At 40.0% G+C, this 22,928-nt stretch overlaps 1 protein-coding gene across 3 annotated transcripts in view; it reads right to left on the bottom strand.

Annotated features, from left to right (window-relative positions):
* MAST4 (microtubule associated serine/threonine kinase family member 4) overlaps positions 1–22,928 on the bottom strand; it is a 433,584-nt gene that overhangs the window by 323,401 nt on the left and 87,255 nt on the right. For all 3 annotated transcript variants that reach the window (XM_050946844.1, XM_050946850.1, XM_050946845.1), the window contains exon 2: positions 12,395–12,548. In XM_050946844.1, coding sequence (XP_050802801.1) covers positions 12,395–12,548 — 154 coding nt within the window. The remainder of the gene's footprint in view (positions 1–12,394; positions 12,549–22,928) is intronic.

Below are 22,928 nucleotides of genomic sequence, written 5' to 3'. Positions count from 1 at the left end.
TCCTTCTACCTCTTCCCTCTCTGCTGCTACTTGAAACAGTTCAACATAAACCAACAGAGTGCCTTAGTAAGTGCCTGACAGTTCTTGGAATGGGTTTCTGAGTCGTGGTTTGCCTTGCTACTGAATCCTCTCCCTTTACAACTGAATGCTTGTACTCTCTGAAAAGGAGTCTGTCCTCTTCTCTCAGCAGCTACATAAATGATACCCCTCCAGCTACTGTCAGGGAGTGCTGACTGAAAATGTGAAAAAAAGACACAGACTAACATGAACAAACATCTAGGTTTGCACTCATTCAGTGCCTTAGTAAGGTGAAAGTCATTTGGGATATGCCCTTGCTCAAGCACGTATGGAATGGAAAAAACCCTACATTGATGTCTAAAAAACCAAAACACAAGATAAAAGTTTCCAGTCAAACTCAAGTCTTGTTTAGTTCGCAAACGGATTACTGTGCCTTCCATGCATCATGCCCAGTAATTACGACTGTGCAAGCCTACTTCTGGCTCCAGAACCTGTACCACTCTATTGTCTTCACAGTATATCCCCAATGACATCTATGCAACTCCACTGCCTTCAGTGACCTGTACAAGAATAATTAATAGGTACCATAGTCGGGCATAGTAAACAATTCTGATGGTACACAGAAGGGAATAGTATCCATTTCTCCTTTCTACCTTGCTTGGGAAGCACCAATACCAGAAAAACATGGCAAAAATGCAGTCACTGAAGTTTCTGACATATTGGAAATCAGGATTACTGGGCTCTATTCCTGGCTCTGGCAGAGTTTGGCCTAGTGGGTAGAAGAATAGTTCAGGACAGCATAGCCAAGCACATCGATAGCCACACTGCCTTTTAAAAAGAATGTGTCAAAGTGAATAAGCCGCAGGTCGTATCAGAGAGCTCAGCTCTCTGATGTCACTTCTCACAACCTCTCAGTTACTTATTTGTAAAGTGAATCAAACACAGTTGCCTGCCTACTTGGTAGCAATATAACAATCAGGCCAACAGCAGAGAACTGTGAACGGCACAGATATATTAAACACCTACCAGCAGAAGTACCATCAGAAACCATAATCTTCTATCTCCCAGTTCCATGCACCTTCACAGAGGCCAAAGACTATTTGGAAAGAGTTTCTAACGAGAGATTTTGCCTGAAGAGGCATGAAAAGGCTTGCAAGATGCATAAGTGTCACACAAAATAAGCTAACTTGGCAGCTTTGATTTATTCATCTCTAAAATTCATGCTTTTCATTCCATTGGGTAATGGTGAAGCTTAATTATTGTACAATGCTTTGATATCCTTGGAAGAAAGGTGCTATAATACATGTGCCAAGTATTGTTAGTATGTAAAGAAATATCTGCATTACTTCTCAATAATTAAGTTGCAGCTGATGTCTACCTACAGTTGATCTCACCACCATCTAAACAGAGAACTTGGCTAATTAAAAAAGGACAGAATTATAATGGGTTCTTTGAAACACTGAACAGCATTAAAGCTGATAACCAAGAAAGAAAGAGAACTTAAACATTCTTTTTCAGCTAATAATTAGATCTTTTAACATGATATCTACTCTATATTAGGACCAACACATGAAATAATAAACTTACAAACAAAAAAGCATCTAAGCAAGCAAGGCAGTTGCATAAGATAATATTTGAAGGAAAATGAGAAAGTTTACTCTCAAAACACTGAATATCTCCCCTCAGCATCAGTGGGAAAGAATAGCACCCAATAGCTCTGTACAGCACCAGAGACGTTTCTCAGTATTTGAGAAGGAATTGTGGAGTAGAAGAGATGGAACTCTCTAACAGGATAGCATAGGAAGATCACTGAATTACCCACAATACAACACAGAATTTAAACCCCTGACAATGGCATGTAATTGAATCTTAAGGGTAAAGTAGAAAGGTAATGTCTCAGAGCAACTGGACAAACTGAACAAAAACATCTGTTAAATTTTATGATAATTCACTGTGGTACATTAGCCTGATAAACAATGGACCAAGGAAGTTAAACACATCTTAGTTTGCATGTTGGGACTGGTTAGCCACATTAACCTCCATCAGACTGGCACACCTATTGGGTGGGGCGGGGGAAGACAAATGCCCTATTTTCTGCTATGAATGCCATTTAAATGTCTCTGAACACAGCAGACTATAGCCTGTAGAAGCTCTGTTGATACTAACAACCCCCAAACCCTATGATTGTAGGGAACCCTTTGACGTTATTGCTGCTCAGGAAAACCAGCCACTGCAGAAAAGCAGCTTTTAAATTAACCATTTTTTCCCCTCAACAGAAACAAGTTTTAAAGCTCCAATCTCCATGCCACTGGAATTTTTAAGAAACCAATTTAAAAGCCAGGCTGTGTGGGGGGGGTTAGTTTGTTTTTAAATACATTTAGGTTCTCATGAAGAAAAGGACAAATATATTGCTTGGTCCAAAAAGAGTTGACTTTAAAAAAAATTTAAAATTGGATTTATTTGTTTAAATATTAGTTCACCAAAAAAATTAATGTCTCCTGTGCAAGATCTGATTGACATGTTCTCCCCTGGGAGTGGTGGTTAGCTTTGAGATGTTCAGGTATACAGTCCCTAGATGTAGAGTGGGAGTGAACTGGTAGCAAGGTATATTGCACTATCTCTAATGTACATTGTGCCTAAGGGTATGTCTACACTGCAGCTGGGAAGGTGTGATAGATGTGTAGGTGTACACAAGTTAGCTTTGATCTACATACATCAAAGCTAGCTCGAATAACAGCAGTGGAGCCATGGCACTATGGGTGGCAGCAGGGGCTAGGCACCTCAGTGGGTGAGTAAGGCAGGGCTAGCACTGATGCGATAGCTTCACTGCCAGTGGCAACTCAAACTACCTTTTAGAGCATGACAGCAGGGTCTATATGGGGCAGTTATAATATTGGACACTGCTGGAAATGGCATTTTGCTCAAGAATAAAAGATTAGACAGAGCAGTAATTAGCACGATAATTAGCATCAAGTTATTGTTTCTTGAGGACCTACTAACCTACTGTGTGTTTCAGTACTGACTAGTAGGTACCCCTCATCAGAGGTGGCACTATTTGTCAGTAAAAGGAGGGACCAGGAACTGCTTAAGGTTTTCAACAGTGAAAGTAGACCATTCATTCTCACATGTGGTGGCTCAGATTACTTTTCATGCTTTGAGAAGTTTGACTACCGTACACTTCCTGTTATAAGGAGGGAAAGTGCACCACAGGTAAATGCTGTTTAGTTACAGGTTCTTTGAACTGGGGAAGGGAGGGTGGGAGGAGAGTTTGAAACAGTTATAGATCTAGTGGAGATCCACAAGCGTAGTCATATTCTTCCTCCTTTTAAATCCCTCTTATGAAAGAGTCTCAATTTGATTTTAGCCATTAGAAAATAACATATTTCCATTTTAAACCTTTTCAGTTTGTATGAACTTTATTAGATACACTGTACAAAGCATTTTTATTTGTTTTGTAATATGACCAACAGCATTTCTGCCCACAAATACTTCAACTAAAATCTATTCCTGAAAGAGTAGAGATGTCTATTTACTTTTAATAGAGTTTTAATAAAATTATACTCCTGTAAGAGACCTATAATATCACATTTCATATAGACCAGTGTAATTTAAAATTTATTTTTTGTTAGTGATAACACTCATTGATGTTCATTGGTTCATTGGTTCAAAATTGTGTTTTTACCAAAGAATGAAACTCAAGGTAGCCTGCAGTACATTACTATTAGTACTAGTAGCACTTACTATTTTCTACTCAGCACTAAAACACTGTTAAACTAGTAATAAAATTACTATTCGATGTTATTACAAGCCATTCGAGCTAGAAATACTTGCCTTATACTACTGAAAAGCATCTGGTCAGGTATGAAACAATTACTTACTGCAACGGTGGTTCTTCAAGAAGTGGTGCAGATGTATATACCAAGTAGGTATGTGCGTGGCCAGCACACCAGAGCCAGAGAATTTTGCCTAGCAGCTCATCTTTATAGCCCCTGCCCTGGCTATATGAGGCAGCGCCATCTCAATCGCTCAGTTCCTTCACACTGAACTTCCAGAGACTAGACTCTGATGCAGAAGGGATAGAGGATGGGTTGAGAAATACACATCTGCATCACATCTCAAAGAATCACAGTTACAGTAAGCAACAATTTCTTCTTTGAGTAGATGCGGCTGTGTGTTCCACTTAGATGACTCAAAAGCAGTATCCACCCCAGGAGGTGGGGCTTGGAGTCTAACTAAACAAGGATTGCAAGTCCTCTCTACCAAAGCTTGCATCCACTCTGGAAGATGCTGTAGTGTTCATAAATGTATGGATGGATGACTACGTAGCAGCCCTTCAAATGTCCAAAATTGAAACATTATTAAGGAACACCATTGACATCGCTTGCATTCTCGTAGAATGAGTTCACAGCCACTGAAGAGTCACAATCAAAGCTATTTCATATGTAGTCTTGATACAGAATGTTAACCATGTAGAGATAGTCTGAAGAGACCGCTTGTTCTTCATACGATCTGCATGCGACACAAATAGTTGAGGCAAAACACAAAATAGTTTAGAACAGTCCAGACAGATGTTGGGTGACATCTAACATATGGAGGCACTGCTCCTCCAGAGATGAAAGCAGCTTAGGAAAGAACACAGACAAATATATTGCCTGGTTCAAATGAAACTGAGAAAACCCCGTATCATAACCTTAGTCCCAGATTTGGACCTTAGCGTCCAAAATATGGGGGTTAGCATGAAAAACCTCCAAGCTTAGTTACCAGCTTGGACCTGGTACCTGCTGCCACCACCCAAAAAATTAGAGTGTTTTGGGGCACTCTGGTCCCCCTGAAAAACCTTCCCTGGGACCCCAAGACCCAAATCCCTTGAGTCTCACAACAAAGGGAAATAATCCTTTTTCCCTTCCCCCCTCCAGGTGCTCCTGAAGAGATACACAGACACAAGCTCTGTGAAACTACACAGAGGGACTCCTCCTCTCTGTTTCCAGTCCTGGAAACAAAAAGTACTTTCCTATTCCCCCAGAGGGAATGCAAAATCAGGCTAGCAATCCAACACACAGATCTCCCCTTGATTTCTTCCTCCCACCAATTCCCTGGTGAGTACAGACTCAATTTCCCTGAAGTAAAGAAAAACTCCAACCGGTCTTAAAAGAAAGCTTTATATAAAAAGAAAGAAAAATAATACAGAGAACCCATTTGTATGTAAGATGATACAACACAGGGTCAATTGCTTAAAAGAATATTGAATAAACAGCCTTATTCAAAAAGAATACAAATCAAAGCACTCCAGCACTTATATTCATGCAAATACCAAAGAAAAGAAACCATAGAACTTACTATCTGATCTCTTTGTCCTTACACTTAGAAACAGAAGACTAGAAAGTAGAAACTACTTCTCCAAAGCTCAGAGAAAGCAGGCAGACAGACAAAAGACTCAGACACTCAATTCCCTCCACCCAAAGTTGAAAAAATCCGGTTTCCTGATTGGTCCTCTGGTCAGGTGCTTCAGGTGAAAGAGACATTAACCCTTAGCTATCTGTTTATGACACCCCGTTGGACAAAAATTGGGGGTCTGGTCCTAAAAATCACTTTGATCTTAGAGAATTGTGTATAAGGAAGCTCTACCATCAAAGACTGCAATTCACACTCTCCTTGCAGGAGAATGAAGTTTTCTGACACAAAAGCAGAAAGGGATAAGATGCCAGGGGCTCAAATATGGTCCCATTAAAGTTGCTAGAACCGTGTTAGGGTCCCACACAGGAACAGGATCTCAGACTGGATGATGGAGACAGATGTCCTGGACAGAAGTCAGCACTGGTTGAATTCTGTGGCCAATCACCACACCGAAAACCACTTCATTTAGCCAAATAGGCCATTTTGGAAGAGGGCTTTCTACTGTTGAATAGCAGCCGAACACCACACTTCCTCCTCATTCAGCCACGAAGCAGCCAAGCGATGAGATGCAGGGAGCTGAGCATGGGATGTAAGGTGTGACCATGATTCTGTGAGAGTAGGTCGAGATGGAGAGGAAGGGGTATGGCAGGCTGAATTGACAGTGTGAAGTAAGAGAACCAGCACTGCCTCAGCCACATTGAGGCAATGAGAATGAGCTTGGCCCAGTCTGCCTTCATCATGAGGATGACATGTGGGATGATCAAGAGAAAAGCATACAGGAGAGCCAACTGCCAGCTGAGATAGAAAGCATTGGACAGGGAGCCTGGACTGAGGCTCCCTCGAGAGCAGAACAGATGAAGTTTCCTGTTGTCCCTCATAGCAAACAGGTTGATCATTCGAATGCCTCAAGCTGTGTGGATGACCCAGAAGATACTTATCTTCAGGGACCACTTGTGAGTCAGGGAAGAATTCCTGCTGAGATTCTCCACAAGATGATTCTGGACCCTGGGCAAGTGGTCAGCTATCGAAGTGATACTCTTCTCAATGCAGAACTGCCACAACCGGATTGCCTCTTGGCAGAGCATCCTGGAGTGGCTCCCCCTTATCTGTTCACATAATACATTTTGTGATACAGTAATGTTGTCGCTAAGTATCTGAACCACCAAGCCCCAATACAGTCCAGAAAAGCGTGACATGCATCGAGGGAAGGAAAGGCTGCCCAAATGTGCACTGCAGACAGAACTACTGCTGCTGCTGACCACCATAGTGGTGCCTTTGCACTGCTAATATATACATCACATCCCCAAGCACCATAGGGTACCCTGGAGTTCTTGAAGGAATGCAGAGTCTCATCCATCTTGTCCAAAAAAGCACTTAGCTGTCAAACGGCAAATCCTGGGTGGCCTGCTGCACATAGGGACGTGTGCCTGAATCTGCAACCAGGACCCCCTTCTCATAGTCACTGCCAAGGCCATCACTCTGGCCAAAGTATCCACAATGTCCAAAACAGACTGCAATGATGTCTTCACCACTAAGCAGCCTTCGATGATAAATGCTCGAAAGTCCTTTTGAGGCTTCAGGCAGCTGGTTTGCAAACTTAAACACAGCCATCCAATTCACATCATATTTGGACAGCACCACCTGCTGGTTAGCAATGTCCATCTGCAAAGAAGAAGAAATATAAAGCTTCCTACCCACCAGGTCCATCCATTTAGAGTCCTTCTCCATGGAAGTGGACTTAAATCTGCCCTGCCACGCTCTAATCATTCACTGTGGTTACAACCAGGGAATCTGACACCCTCAAATCCCTTCACCAGAATTAAGTGCCATTTCTGCATGTGCTTCACAGTTGGCAGTACCAAAGCCAGTGTGCTACAGAGAATCTTAACAGGAAGAGTTACTTTCCCTGAGGCAAATGGCTGCAGGATATCCAACAACTTGCAGGTATTCTCCTGCAGGAACTCTGCTTGAATATCCAAGGAAGCTGCCCTGTACTGCAAAAAGGTCCTGGTATGCCTTGAAATCCTCCAATACCGAAGAAGAGTAAGAGTCTATCCTTCAGACTCATCCAGGGTAGAAGATTAAGCAGCTAACCGTGCTAAAGCAGGATCCTGCTCCAGGACTGACAGATGTGGACAGGATGACTCTGGAGGCTCCATGAGGTGAAGGTTCACCAGTGCCTGGGCCTGTGGCAGACTGACGGTCACCACAGAAGACCTGGCCAGTAATCTCACCTTAGAGCAAGATGAGGGGCGGAGCCTCCATGAGTGAGGAGCATCCATCAGTTCCAAGGAGGCCACTAATATGAATAGTGTATTGGTGGCTAGTAGGCCCTGAGCTACAGGGCTCATGTCCCAACCACGAGACGAGCGCCGATCCTGGTACCCAAAACACTCCATAAACAGCCCCTGATGCAGGTCAGGCAATGGAGAGCAAAAATAGGAAGATCATGCCCTAGATGCTGAGGAATCCCAAGCTTCACAGGACAAAGGCAGAGCCAGTCCAGAGGGTGCAAGTAACCAGTCTGACTCATCCATAGCCAAAGATGAAGAGGGCACTGGTGCTGACAGCCCTGAGTATGCCTCTGTCATTTCCGGTGCTGGAAGTGGTATTGACCCTGAAGTCAGCAGCAATATCAAGGTGACTGATGGTGCCACATGGAAGGCAGTGAGTGCTAAATGCTGCCATAGTAACACCGATGGCACCAACTGCAATAAAGAAGACAGTGCTGAAGAAGTTCCCAGTGCTGAGGAGGTTCCTTGTGCCAATTGTGCAAGGGAAGCATCGGCAGGTGACACACACACAGACTCTCAGTATCAACAGCCAGCCCACCCAGCCAATGGGACCATGAATGATGCAGCCCTGGAAAAGTCCTGGGTCAAAAAACCACCCAGACTGACTTAGAACGTTATTCTAGTTAACATCTTTCCCTCCTGCTCTCCCGTCCTCACCGCCACTTCAATTCTTTACATCATTTTGGCAGGCGATACCTTCAACTGCTAGAATTGCAGCTTATGTTTTATACTACTGTATTTGGAAGCTGGTATTCCAAACTAGTGATTTCTACTGCTGTGCCAGTGGTTCTCAGCCAAGTGGCCACTAATAAAAACTGGGAATAAAGCAACATAGTAATCAGATGTATGTGATTTTTAAAGACTAAATTTCTTTACAACTGATAAGTCTAGGCACACTTTGGTGAACCAAATGCATTCAGTACAAGTACCTTTTCCCAAGCACTGATCCTGGATCAGAAATTGAGGACTAACTTTTTTCTCTCTAATTAAAAACTGAACAATTTCAGGCATAAGACATGTCAGGCCTCCTGACATGCCTCACTTTAGCCATCTCTAAAATGCGTACCCCTGATTTTTATTATTGGTATTGTGGTAGCACCTAGGAGCTCCAAATCAAGGATTATTCTAGGCACAATACACATGGAGAACAAAGAACGTCTGGCCCCAGAGACCATGTAACCTAGAATATATAACAAGACAATAGGTGGATACAAGTAAATGGAAGAGCACAAAGTAACACTGAAATAATCAACCCTATCTTGCAGGGCAGTTGTAAGAATGCTTGTAAATGTTTTTGATATACACTGATCCAAGTTGATTTGTGAAAGTTCAGACAGTACTAAAAATAATGTTTAGACATTTCTGAAGTCATAGTGATTTAGATTTAAATTGATCAGCAGCATGAGAGCTATTAAGACGTATAAGCCATTGTAAGGGCCTAAAGCCTGTAGGCTATTCAATTCATTGAAAGTGCATTAGTAATGAAGCAGTTAAATACTATATTACTCACTGTGTTCCCAAATCCTCACTTTAAAGCTATTTATCACACACCGCAAGCAGACAAAATGTACATCTGTTTCATTTTTGAAGGACCAACAGAAATTCAAAAACCATGTTAGAGACCAGCACATTTACGTTGGCACGGTAGGTTTGTTTCACAGCTTTGTTATGCTGACTAGCCCCTAACTCCTCTGGAAAAAGTGAAAATCTGATTCACAAATACCATTATTCTAGTTTATAGGGCAAAAAGCATCTGCTGAAATCACAACTAGCATATGGCTACCTCTAGTTTCAGAAAGCATCAGTTAAGTCAATTGAACTAGTCTACAGAGCAGTTTTTGCCAGGAAAAGCCGGATATAATGCACACCTATACTGCAGTTAAGCTTACAAATAAGTGTGGTACAAAAACATTTCTCTGTCACTAAAACCTATTAAAACATGAAAACACAATTTGTATTACTAAGATCAATAAAAGAACTCCTGATGAGAGAGGACTCACAAAGAACATGGTATTGTTTATACCAATGAAACTTAAATCATGTTTGTTTTAATATTCTGATGCAAGAGACTTTCCACTGTAGTCGGGTCTATCTATCTTTTCCCTCATGTAATGTAAGAGCCAATGCAGTGCTTCACATTATTTTCTATCAAGTATGTATAGATACTGTACCCTTGGAATGTTCCAGTTGCTTCTAATCTAATGATTAACATCCAGTAGAACCCTGCTTATTGGTCTAATTGGACGGGGCCAGACCAGATAATCAGAACTCCAGATAAACTGGAGAATGGGAAAATGCAATGCTGCAGCGCCATCTAATGTCTAAGGGAGAGATTGTCTGTCTATGACCTAAGAGTCCTGGTTGCTTGATAAATGTGAAGACACAGTTATGGGAAGGTCAGATAAATTGGGTTGTACTGTAGTCACTGCCAATTTCTGGATTCTTGTTAGGTTTGTCAGCCTCACTGGACAAAACCAAAGTTACAGCAAAAGTAGCAAAAAATGGTGTGAAAAGTAGAATAAATACTAAAATTTTAAAATGCTGGAATTGGCACCAAGAGGGAAGTACTAACTGACAGCTCAGGTCATTTTTTCAATCCATTGTGTTGACAATTATCATTATTAGCCAAAAAATACCACCATTAAAATCATATATATTTAGAGGTATGCAGATTTTCATTTTACATTTTTTAATATTAATGAGACACTCATTCTCTAATCTGAATTTCTTCTCTGAATTTTTGACATAACCGAACAATATGGACTTGAATGGACACAGTAAGGCTCTGAGCCGTGTGTTTATTATGGTGAGTAGTTTAGCTGAAAAGTGATAGGATAACTAACAGTAATAAGTTAAACATGTATATAAGGAGAATCAGAGCTGTTTGATAAGTTACGAAGTCAGAGGAGCTAGAAAAATTGAATTTCATTAATCAAAATTAGCAGATTTCATCATTCACGGATACCAACGCCAGAAAGGGACCACTGTCCTAATTTAGTCTGACCTGCTATACACTACAGGTCACAGAACTTCCCCAAAATAATTCCTAGAGCAGATCTTTTAGAAAAACATCCAGTCTTGATTTTAAAATGGTCAGGGAAAATCCACCATGATCCTTAGTAAACTGTTTCAATTTTTCTCACTGTAATAATACGCCTTATTTCCAGTCTGAATTTGTAGAGCTTCAATTTCCAGCCATTAGATCGTGTTACATATTTGTATGCTAGGTTGGCACTATTAAATATTTGTCCTCCATATAAGTACTAATAAACTTTAATCAAGTCATCCCTTAAAGTTCTCTCTGTAAGATAAATAGTGATAGACTCAGTGCTCAGTCTATCTATAAAGCATGTTTTCTAATCCTTTAATCATTCTCAAGGCTCTTCTCTGAATCCTCTCCATTTTATCAACATCCTTCTTGACTTGTAGGCACCAGAACTGGACACAGTATTCGAACAGCAATCTCACCAGTGTCAATACAGAGGGAAAAAAACCTCTCTACTCCTACCCGAGATTCCCATGTTTCTGCATCTTTTAGGCAGAGTCACACTGGAAGCTCATACTCATCTTTATCCACCACACACCCCAAATTTTTTTCCAACTCAGCGCTTCCCAGGATTTTCTATAAATATGGCCTATATTATTTTGTTCCTAGATTTATATATATTTACATTTAGCTGTATTAACAGGCATATTGTTTGCTTGCTCCAGTTTACCAAGCAATACAAATCACTCTGAATCAGTGACCTACCCTGTTCATTATTTATCACTCTCCCAATTTGTGTTATCATCTGCAACATTTATCAGTGATCATTTTGCTTTCTTCCAGATCATTGATAAAATGCTGAATAATATAGGGCCAAGAACCAATCCCTGCCAGATGACTCTAGAAATACACCCCCTTGATTACTACTCCTTGTTTACATTTTTAGAGCTAACAGTTAGCCAGTTTTAATGCATTTATTATGTACCACGTAAATTTTATGTCATTCTATTTTTTAATCCAAGTGTCATGCGGCCAAACACTTTACAGAAGTCTAACATTATCATCACATTATAACCTTTATTAACCAAACCTGTAATCTCGCTAAAAACATTAAGTAAGTTTTACCAGATGTATTTCCCATGCTGATCTGCATTAACAACATTACCCTCCTTTAATTCTTTATTAATACAAACCTGTATCAGCCACTCCATCATCTGGCCCAGGGGCTATGTCAGGCTGACAGGCCTATTATTATCTGGGTCATCATTATAAAAAAAATTGTGCCTAGCTGCACTTGACTTTTACATATTCATTTTGTGGACTCTAGAGCCGGATTTTCAAAAGAGCTCTGCAATCAATAGCTCCCATTTAGGCTCTTAAACAATGTGGCCAAATTTCAGAAGCATTCACCACTCTGTAGCTTTCACTGAGAACAATTAAAAGCTACTAGGGGTTGAGCACTTGAAAACTCTGGCCTCTGGGTTAAAATTGCTGCTGTAGCTCAGAGAGTAACTCAGCTAATGGCTGGATCCAGTCTTTTCACACACAAAAAATTATTGAGGGGTTTGAAAGAGAGAAAAACACTTTAGATAAATGAGGCAAGATGTGTGTACACAGTGCTCCATGGCACTGTAAGACTTTCAATGAAATCAGGTCCAAACAGATCAACTGTGCTTTTAGTTTTCAGGCCTCCTATGCTCACCAGTCAAAGCTCCTCCAAGGCTTCCTCTTCTAAATGGCCTTCCATCTTCACTCAGCTGTCTTTTAAACTTGAATGACTTTCCAGGGCCAGAAGAGACTTCAGGGTTGCTGGATTTCCGAAATAGCATAGATGGAGGGGATAATATATGATCAAGCTGCAAGAAACAAAAAATGCACACTCTTTAAGGGTAGATCCCACAATAGAAAGAGACTATCAATATGAAAATCATATTTGTATGAAGATTTTTTTAACCTCATAGTGGGTTCACAAAGTAAATTACGTATAAAAAATTATATATTGCTAAATGAAGTATTAAAAAAATTAGGAAATGCCAGTATAGTTGCCTGTGCAACCTTAAGTCTGCACCCCTGTACATTAAGATGCAGTTTTTTATTATGTGATCTCATTCTTTTTTCCCCTGCAGGATCCCTGCCTCATTCAGAGTGGACACAAAAAGCCAAAATTAAGTCTCCATGGGCATTCACAAAACCAAAATTTCATAACTTCTGAGTGGTTTGCCTAAATAACGTTCTTTTAAAACAGTTAACATGTATATACTGCAACTTGAAATAAAAAGCCTCCAGATGGCAGTATGTCATAAACAACAAGCAACACACCACAAGTTCTAAGAAACCTATTTAAAACATCAAATAAGAACTTAAAGTTTCACTATGAGGGAAAATTTTCCATTTAAAGATTATTCTGTGTATAGTCAAATCATTTACTTCTGTTGTATTTCATGGGAAATATGAATAAGGATGTTCGTTGTTTAGGAGATTATCGCTCCTCCTATTTATTCCTACCCCAAATTCCGATCCTCTGCTTGTGACAACAATTTGATTAGTGTGGAGATTGTTCTAAATATCTTTTGTGCATTCTGCTATGATATTTTGTAACATCCACTCTAATTTCATTGCTTTTAATTTACATTTCTTTATCCTAACACTAGACAACTTTGGAAACATTCGATCACTTGCTAGAAGATCAGACTGAGTCCAAAGCCTTATAGCATTCAGTATAGCTATAGTAAAGAGTATAGTATAGCATTCAGAACTAGAAGCTATAGTATAGAGTAAAGCTATAGTATAGAGTAAAGTATAGCATTCAGAACTAGAAGGGGGAAAAAAAAATACATCTTTTCAATAAAATCTTTCATGGGAATCAATGCTCATATTTCAAAATCTCACTCCACTGCGTCAGGAGCACAGGGGCTGGGGGGAGGAGATTTTGTGCCAGGATTTCTTTTTTTTAATTCTGTGCAGTGCTTAGACACCATGGGGTGAAATCTTGGCCTCACTGAAGTCAATAGATAAACCTTCATCAACGTCAGCAGGACCAGGATATCAGTTCCTATTTCACGGGACTAGGTTCAACACAAAACCTTCAGCTAGATCAGGATAAGTAATCTTACACACAAAACAGATACACCAGAGCAAATTAGGGATCAAAATTAAGTTTAAAATATTAATGCTCTTATTTCTAAACTTCTTTGGGGCTGGGGGTTTAAATCAGTCCTTTGGAATCTATTTTAATTAGAGATGGATCAAATCTCTCTCTCACACCCACCCACCCCTCTTCTAGTTTACAAACAGTGTTTTGGCTGGCCATGAAATACCAAGTCTCCTCATCTGCAGCAACATCATTCAAAGAACCTAATCTCATACTTCCATCTTCAGTTACGTAGCAATATTAACCTATTACATGTTTCCCATTGTTGCACAGCTTTAGTTTTTGAGAAGGAGAAAGTAAATTTATCCTGAAACAAAATGCTTCTGAAACTATTGTAAAGGATTGTTTCTATTTCTGATGAGGAAGAATGTTATTTATGTAATGAAATTTATAGCACGTCTCTCCTTGAAAGAAGCCTGAAAGTTCTATCCTTTGCAGGCTACTGAAACAGCACTTCCCTTACAAAAGTTGCACTTCACTGCCAGCCAAAGCTAAGGCAGCATATAAAAAGATGTTCTATCCACAACAGGACAGTTCCCCGTCCAAGTGAAGTGTTTGCTTCCAAAGAAGCACAACCACCAATTGAGAAACATTTTTAATAGCTCCCGCTTTCCTGAAATGCTTCTTTCACTCTGAAGATGTGCAGTATGGTTTTAAGCAGTGTGGTACGTGTACACCTTAAAAACAAACGGTAATTAGGTCAGATTAATGTTATGTACTGAACTATGTGATGGCTCATGGATAAGACTTTCACACATTTTAAAATAGTGAAGCAATGGAAAGACACACTTCAATTAAATCCATGCTCGTTCTGTGTGTGCTTTTCTGGAATCTGTAAAACCACAAGAAAAGTGAGGTTTCCAAATAGCTAGGGGATAAAAACACTGTTGTCCCAAAGAAAGGTGGAGAGACAGAAGGGTTTTTGTTTAAAATATTCCTCAAATATTTAAACAGTTAAAAGTGTTCACGTCTTTTCTGTTCAGCACACAAACCACACACACTCCTTGATGGTAGATTCCAGCAGAGCTGTCATCTGCATAATAGTAGCGTCCTTGCTAGGTGTTTGGGGAATGTCATGATGCTGCACTCACACAGAATGGATAACCAGAGAGAGATACACGTAACCAGATTCTACAGTACAGCTAGCCAGCCAATAAAGGAGCAGAAAAAACAATTGCTATGTTAGTCTGTAGAATTTCCAAGAGGTAGAAATCTGTGCTGAATTTAAAATTTGACTTTCTCTCTGCATGTACATTACCCACTGTCTCTCACCCAAGTTAGACATTATCAGCTTCAAAGACTGCAGGATGGAGGAGGGAAATGTATGATAGTGATTGGGGAGAAATTCGGAAAAGCAATGGATTACTACTTAACTTGTCTGACACAGCACAAAAACAAAATTAATTTATTAAAAACTGAGATACCGCTCAAGTTACATTGAAAAATCTCACGTTTTGAGAAGCACACTTTTGGAATACAAGAATAGATACTTCTCGGGGCTGTAAAATGGGTACACAAAATTTCTCTGATAGATTAGTGTATATATTTGAGAATCCTATATCTTGAACATACTGTGAATTAATGTTAGCCTTTGAATTTATACAAAAGAGGTAAGAACTGTATTTTTAACTTCGTGCACACCATTTATTAATGCCTTTATTGTTAATATTCCTGAGTGCATGAATCCAAATTTATGCAAAATGCTTTCCTGACATCAAACATTTAAGAATTTCCTTATGAAACACACACCAAGAGTAGGCAAAACACATTCCAAATACTAAACTAGCTTAAATTCATTGTTATAAGAGGAGATTTATTTATTTATTTTTAAAGTTAAATTAATTCTTCCACTCTACTCCCCACTGATTAGGCCTCAACTGAAAGAGTATATCCAGATGTGGGCGCCACATTTCTGGAAGAATGTGGACAAATTTGAGAGAGAGAGTCCAGAGAAGAGCAACAAAAACATTACCTATGAGGGAAGATTGAAAAAATTGGGTTTGTTTAGTTCAGAAAAGAGAAGACAGAGAGGGGACATGACAACAGTTTTCAAGTACATAAAATGTTGTTACAAGGAGGAGGGGGAAAAATTGTTTTTCTTAACCTCTGAGGATAGAGCAAGAAACAATGGGCTTAAATTGCAGCAAGCGAGGTTTAGGTTGGACATCAGGAAAAACTTCCTGTGAGGGTGCTTAAGCACTGGAATAAATTGCCTAGGGAGGTTGTGGAATCTCCATCATTGGAGATTTTTAAGAGCAGGTTTGTCATAAACAGATAGCTAAGGGTTAATGTCTCTTTCACCTGAAGCACCTGACCAGAGGACCAATCAGGAAACCGGATTTTTTCAACTTTGGGTGGAGGGAATTGAGTGTCTGAGTCTTTTGTCTGCCTGCCTGCTTTCTCTGAGCTTTGGAGAAGTAGTTCTACTTTCTAGTCTTCTGTTTCTAAGTGTAAGGACAAAGAGATCAGATAGTAAGTTATATGGTTTCTTTTCTTTGGTATTTGCATGAATATAAGTGCTGGAGTGCTTTGATTTGTATTCTTTTTGAATAAGGCTGTTTATTCAATATTCTTTTAAGCAATCGACCCTGTATTGTATCATCTTAATACAGAGAGCTCATTTGTATTTTTCTTTCTTTTTATATAAAGCTTTCTTTTAAGACCGGTTGAAGTTTTTCTTTACTTCAGGGAAATTGAGTCTGTACTCACCAGGGAATTGGTGGGAGGAAGAAATCGGGGAGATCTGTGTGTTGGATTGCTAGCCTGATTTTGCATTCCCTCTGGGGGAATAGGAAAGTACTTTTTGTTTCCAGGACTGGAAACAGAGAGGAGGAGTCCCTCTGTTTGGATTCGGTTAGACAAACACCTGTCAGGAATGGTCTAGGTAATACTTAGTCCTGCCATGAGTGCAGGGGACTGGACTAGATGACCTCTCAAGTTCCAGCTCAATGATTCTATTCATGTCGGTGTCTAGAATCAGCTGCTTCCTAAAACGGCATTCCCCTTGCCTTGTCCTGACACTAGTACAGTCCTGGATCCTTAAAAGTACATCTGTTCTGCTGGAAAGATGGATTTCTCTTTTTTCTTTTTTGAAGAACACAAAATGTTAATCAATGGAATTCATCATGCAGGACAGGTGGATATTTAAGACTCCAGGGCTGCAGTGCATCTGTATGCCAAGCTGTAACTATTACCAATATCAAAAAAGATATATCAAATATGTCAGCAGGCTAAGACTGCAGCCTTATGAACGTTAAACATTTACACATGACAGTCCAGTTACAAACTACAGCAGATGTCAATTTTTTGAAGTGCAATTGACATTTCATGGTAAACTATATGGATATTATCCTCCTTTTTTCTGTACGTCATACTTCATAATTAGATAAACAAAATGTTTCTTCTTAGAAGTTCATCTACAACATCTTACTTTTCACCTGAGCCCAAACCAGGGGCCTGGCAGTAGTGTCACAAACACAAGATTAAGGATTCCAGGAGCGGAAAATGTATGGCAATTGAGTTAATAAATTAAGATCATGTAGTCATGCAAATAGTAAGAAGATAAGAGAAATAGGCTGTGGCTTCATCAGTAGCTCTTTAATTATCTGAAAAAGGAATCCTACAAAAAGTGGAAATTGCTACGGAGGAGTACAAAATAGTAGCACAAGCATTTAGGGACAAAATCAGAAAGGCTAAGGCACAAAATGAATTACACACAGCAAGGACTATAAAAGGCAGTAAGAAGAGGTTCTATCAATACATTAGGAGCAAGAGAAGTATGAAGAAAAACATAGGGCCTCTACTGAGAGAAGGAGAGCTAATAATTGAGGACATCAAGAAGGCTCAAGTGTTTAGCATCTATTTTGTTTCTTCACTAGTCAATATTTTCATTAATGACTTGGATGATGGAGTAACGGAGAGCATACTTAAATAGCATTTACAGATGACACCAAGCTGGGAGGTGTTACTAGCACACTGGAGGACAGGATTAGAATTCAGAACAACCTTGACAAATTGCAGAACTGGTCTGAAATCAACAAGATGAAATTCAGTAAAGACAAGTGCACAGATCAACCCCTAAAATGGAAAAAAGCAAATGCACAACTACAAACTGGGGAATACCTGGCTAGGTGATAGTACTGCTGAAAAGCATCTGGGTGTTATAGGGGGTCACACAATGAACATGATTCAACAATGTGAAGCAACTGATAAAAAGGATAAATATTCTGAGGTGTATCAAAAGTAGCGTCATATGTCAGACAGTAGATAATTGTTGCACTTATATTCAGTACTGGTGAGTGCTCAGCTGCAGTACTGTGTCCAATTCTGAGCATCAAACTTTAGAAAGATGTGCACAAACTAGACGGACTCCAGAGGACAGCAACAAAAATAAGAAGTTTAGAAAACTTTACTTATGAGAAAGGTTAAAGAAATTGGGCACAGTTAGTCTTGAGAAAAGGTGACTGAGGGGAGTCGTATTAATAGTCTTCAAATATGTTAAGGGCTGTTATGAAGAGGACAGTGATCAATTATTCCCCATGCCCACTGAAAGTAGGACATGGAGCAACAGTCTTAATCTGCAGCAAGGGAGATTTAGGTTAAATATTAGGGCAAAATCTTTCTAACTATGGGCATGTCTGCACAGCAGTGGGAAGCAAGCCTCCCAAACCAGGTAGACAGATGCACACTAGCGAGGCTTGAGCTAGCAAGCTAAAAATAGCAGTGTGGACACTATGCCATGAAAGGAGGCTCAGGCTAGCCACCTAAGTTTGAACAAAGTTGTTGACCTGAGCTGGGAGGCTCACTAATTTTTTTTTTTTTTAAAAAAGGACATTTTTCAAAATATACCGCTAACCCAATATAACACGACCTGATATACCATGAATTCGGATATAATGCAGTAAAGCCGTGCCCCAGAGGGGCTGCGCACTCTGGCGGATCAAAACAAGTTTGATATAACATGGTTTCACCGATAACACGGTAAGCTTTTTTGGCTCCTGAGGATAGCATTATATTGAGGTAGAGGTGTACTTATCTTTTCTGACCACCTCTAATCTCTAAATAGAAGGCATATTCAGATTTCCTACTTGGTATTAAAATATAGGTGTAGATTTTAAATGACTTATTCCAAAGTACTCATGCAAAACATAGGGTTGCAGGTGTTTAATTTGTTACTCTTAAATACAGTAAGATTTAATATCCATTATCATATCTTTCAGACAAACCATATACATACACACATTTCTTAAAATACAGTGTTTGCTGTCATTCATGCCAAAAATCATTTTAACCTTCAGGCATCAAATGTAAAAAAAAAAGAACATACCATAAACTCAAAACATGTACAGGACTTCGGGTTGAAAATGAAAAGGGTTTGCTGAGCATTTAGTGCTAAACTGTAGGCCAGTCTCTATTTTAGAACAGAAGCCCTAAAATAAAGACCTAATTCCTGCTGTTAAGAATGTAAGCACCAGGGTGTCCACTGTATCTTATCTCAATGACTGAAGGGAGCCATGCAGCAGGATGAAAAGTTTCTTGCTCAAATTCTACCCAGGTAAGACTGACATGATTCTGATAAGCAGAGAGAAGCATTTTGAGTATTCAGTAGGAATTCTGATCTCACTTTATAGAGCATGCCTGCCCCTTGTTATCAAAGCAGTGCACAACCTCAGGATCCCGCTGAACTATACTCAGCTCTTCTGTATTCCCAGAGCAGCCGTGCCTGAAAGAGCCCTCTGTGGTCATCAAGGAGCTACAGCTAAGTTAAAGATATATTTATAGTAAAAACAAGGAAGTTTATTTAACAAAGTATAGAGATTCTAGAAGTAGCAAGTGAAAGTATTAGAAACAAATGATTAAATATAAAAAAAATGGGGGGGGGGGCGCTTGACTTAAACAAGATGCTGTCTTGGCTAATGAAGTTTAGCTCAACCATGCTAATACCTTGCAGCATTTTCCAGCCTCTTTCATCTGTGCTCTGACCCTCCTTTCATAAAAGGAGGAATACACGAACTGTTTGTCTCCTTGGTGCAGGATACCGTGTATACTTCAGTACCCCCTAGTTACAACCCAAAAATTCAGAGACTTTATTCAAAACAGAATGCCCCTGCTACTTTTGATTTCTTTTTCTTTTCTTTTCTTTTCTTATTTTTTTTTGGGGGGGAGGAGGGTGCAGATCTTCTCTCATGTGAATTCATACTCTCTTCATTAATATCGGACTCAATAATGCAAACAGATTTACACTGCAAGTCACACAACACAATGACAAGCCAGAGAAAGAAGTGTCTACTACCCGCAGCCTAAACAGAACCTGTTTATCACCTTCTGGTGATCTATCTGAACTCCCATACCTTACGAACACAGTTTTCAGTATAACTACATAATTCCTTAAATATCATCTATGCATACATCCTGCAATGATTAGGATGACTGCTGCATTACTGCCTGTTGGTAGAGACCTTATATGCCACCCATTGGCACATATTATAGACTCATAGACTCTAGGACTGGAAGGGACCTCGAGAGGTCATCGAGTCCAGTCCCCTGCCCTCATGGCAGGACCAAATACTGTCTAGACCATCCCTAATTGACATTTATCTAACCTACTCTTAAATATCTCCAGAGATGGAGATTCCACAACTTCCCTAGGCAATTTATTCCAGTGTTTAACTACCCTGACAGTTGGGAACTTTTTCCTAATGTCCAACCTAAATCTCCCTTGCTGCAGTTTAAGCCCATTGCTTCTTGTTCTATCATTGGAGGCTAAGGTGAACAAGTTTTCTCCCTCCTCCTGATGACACCCTTTTAGATACCTGAAAACTGCTATCATGTCCCCTCTCAGTCTTCTCTTTTCCAAACTAAACAAACCCAATTCCTTCAGCCTTCCTTCATAGGTCACGTTCTCAAGACCTTTAATCATTCTTGTTGCTCTTCTCTGGACCCTCTCCAATTTCTCCACATCTTTCTTGAAATGCGGTGCCCAGAACTGGACACAATACTCCAGTTGAGGCCTAACCAGCGCAGAGTAAAGCGGAAGAATGACTTCTCGTGTCTTGTTTACAACACACCTGTTAATGCATCCCAGAATCACGTTTGCTTTTTTTGCAACAGTATCACACTGTTGACTCATATTAAGCTTGTGGTCTACTATGTCCCCTAGATCTCTTTCTGCCATACTCCTTCCTAGACAGTCTCTTCCCATTCTGTATGCGTGAAACTGATTGTTCCTTCCTAAGTGGAGCACTTTGCATTTATCTTTATTAAACTTCATCCTGTTTACCTCAGACCATTTCTCCAATTTGTCCAGATCATTTTGAATTTTGACCCTGTCCTCCAAAGCAGTTGCAATCCCTCCCAGTTTGGTATCGTCCGCAAACTTAATAAGCGTACTTTCTATGCCAACATCTAAATCGTTGATGAAGATATTGAACAGACACGGTCCCAAAACAGACCCCTGCGGAACCCCACTTGTTATACCTTTCCAGCAGGATTGGGAGCCATTAATAACTACTCTCTGAGTACAGTTATCCAGCCAATTATGCACCCACCTTATAGTAGCCCCATCTAAATTGTACTTTCCTAGTTTATCTATAAGAATATCATGCGAGACTGTATCAAATGCCTTACTAAAGTCTAGGTATATTACATCCACCGCTTCTCCCTTATCCACAAGGCTCGTTATCCTATCAAAGAATGTTATCAGATTAGTTTGACATGATTTGTTCTTTACAAATCCATGCTGGCTATTCCCTATCACCTTACCACCTTCCAAGTGTTTGCAGATGATTTCTTTAATTATCTGCTCCATTATCTTCCCTGGCACAGAAGTTAAACTAACTGGTCTGTAGTTTCCTGGGTTGTTTTTATTTCCCTTTTTATAGATGGGCACTATATTTGCCCCCTTCCAATCTTCTGGAATCTCCCCCATCTCCCATGATTTCCCAAAGATAATAGCTAGAGGCTCAGATACCTCCTCTATTAACTCCTTGAGTATTCTAGAACGCATTTCATCAGGCCCTGGTGACTTGCAGGCATCTAACTTTTCTAAGTGATTTTTTACTTGCTCTTTTTTTATTTTATCTTCTAAACCTACCCTCTTCCCGTAAGCATTCACTATACTAGACATTCCTTCAGACTTCTCAGTGAAGACCGAAACAAAGAAGTCATTAAGCATCTCTGCCATTTCCAAGTCTCCCGTTACTGTTTCCCCCTCCTCACTGAGCAGTGGGCCTACCCTGTCCTTGGTCTTCCTCTTGCTTCTAATGTATTGATAGAAAGTCTTCTTGTTTCCCTTTATTCCCATAGCTAGTTTGAGCTCATTTTGTGCCTTTGCCTTTCTAATCTTGCCTCTGCATTCCTGTGTTATTTGCCTATATTCGTCCTTTGTGATCTGACCTAGTTTCCATTTTTTATATGATGCCTTTTTATTTTGTAGGTCACGCAAGATCTCGTGGTTAAGCCAAGGTGGTCTTTTGCCACATTTTCTATCTTTCCTAACCATCGGAATAGCTTGCTTTTGGGCCCTTAATAGCGTCCCTTTGAAAAACTGCCAACTCTCCTCAGTTGTTTTTCCCCTCAGTCTTGATTCCCATGGGACCTTACCTATCAGCTCCCTGAGCTTACCAAAATCCGCCTTCCTGAAATCCATTGTCTCTATTTTGCTGTACTCCCTTCTACCCTTCCTTAGAATTGCAAACTCTATGATTTCATAATCACTTTCATCCAAGCTTCCTTCTACTTTCAAATTCTCAACAAGTTCCTCCCTATTTGTTAAAATCAAGTCTAGAACAGCGCCCCCCCAGTAGCTTTTTCAACTTTCTGAAATAAAAAGTTGTCTGCAATGCAGTCCAGGAACCTATTGGATAATCTGTGCCCCGCGGTGTTATTTTCCCAACATATATCTGGATAGCTGAAGTCCCCCATCACCACCAAATCTTGGGCTTTGGATGATTTTGTTAGTTGTTTGAAAAAAGCCTCATCCACCTCTTCCACCTGATTAGGTGGCCTGTAGTAGACTCCCAGCACGACATCACCCGTGTTTTTTAACCCTTTTAGCCTAACCCAGAGACTCTCAACACTTCCATCT

The sequence above is a fragment of the Gopherus flavomarginatus genome, chromosome 3 (genome assembly GCF_025201925.1).
Source record: "Gopherus flavomarginatus isolate rGopFla2 chromosome 3, rGopFla2.mat.asm, whole genome shotgun sequence".
In the NCBI taxonomy this organism is placed as follows: domain Eukaryota; kingdom Metazoa; phylum Chordata; order Testudines; family Testudinidae; genus Gopherus; species Gopherus flavomarginatus.
Note: the sequence above shows the minus strand (reverse complement) of the source record. Positions and strands in the feature narration are given on the sequence as shown.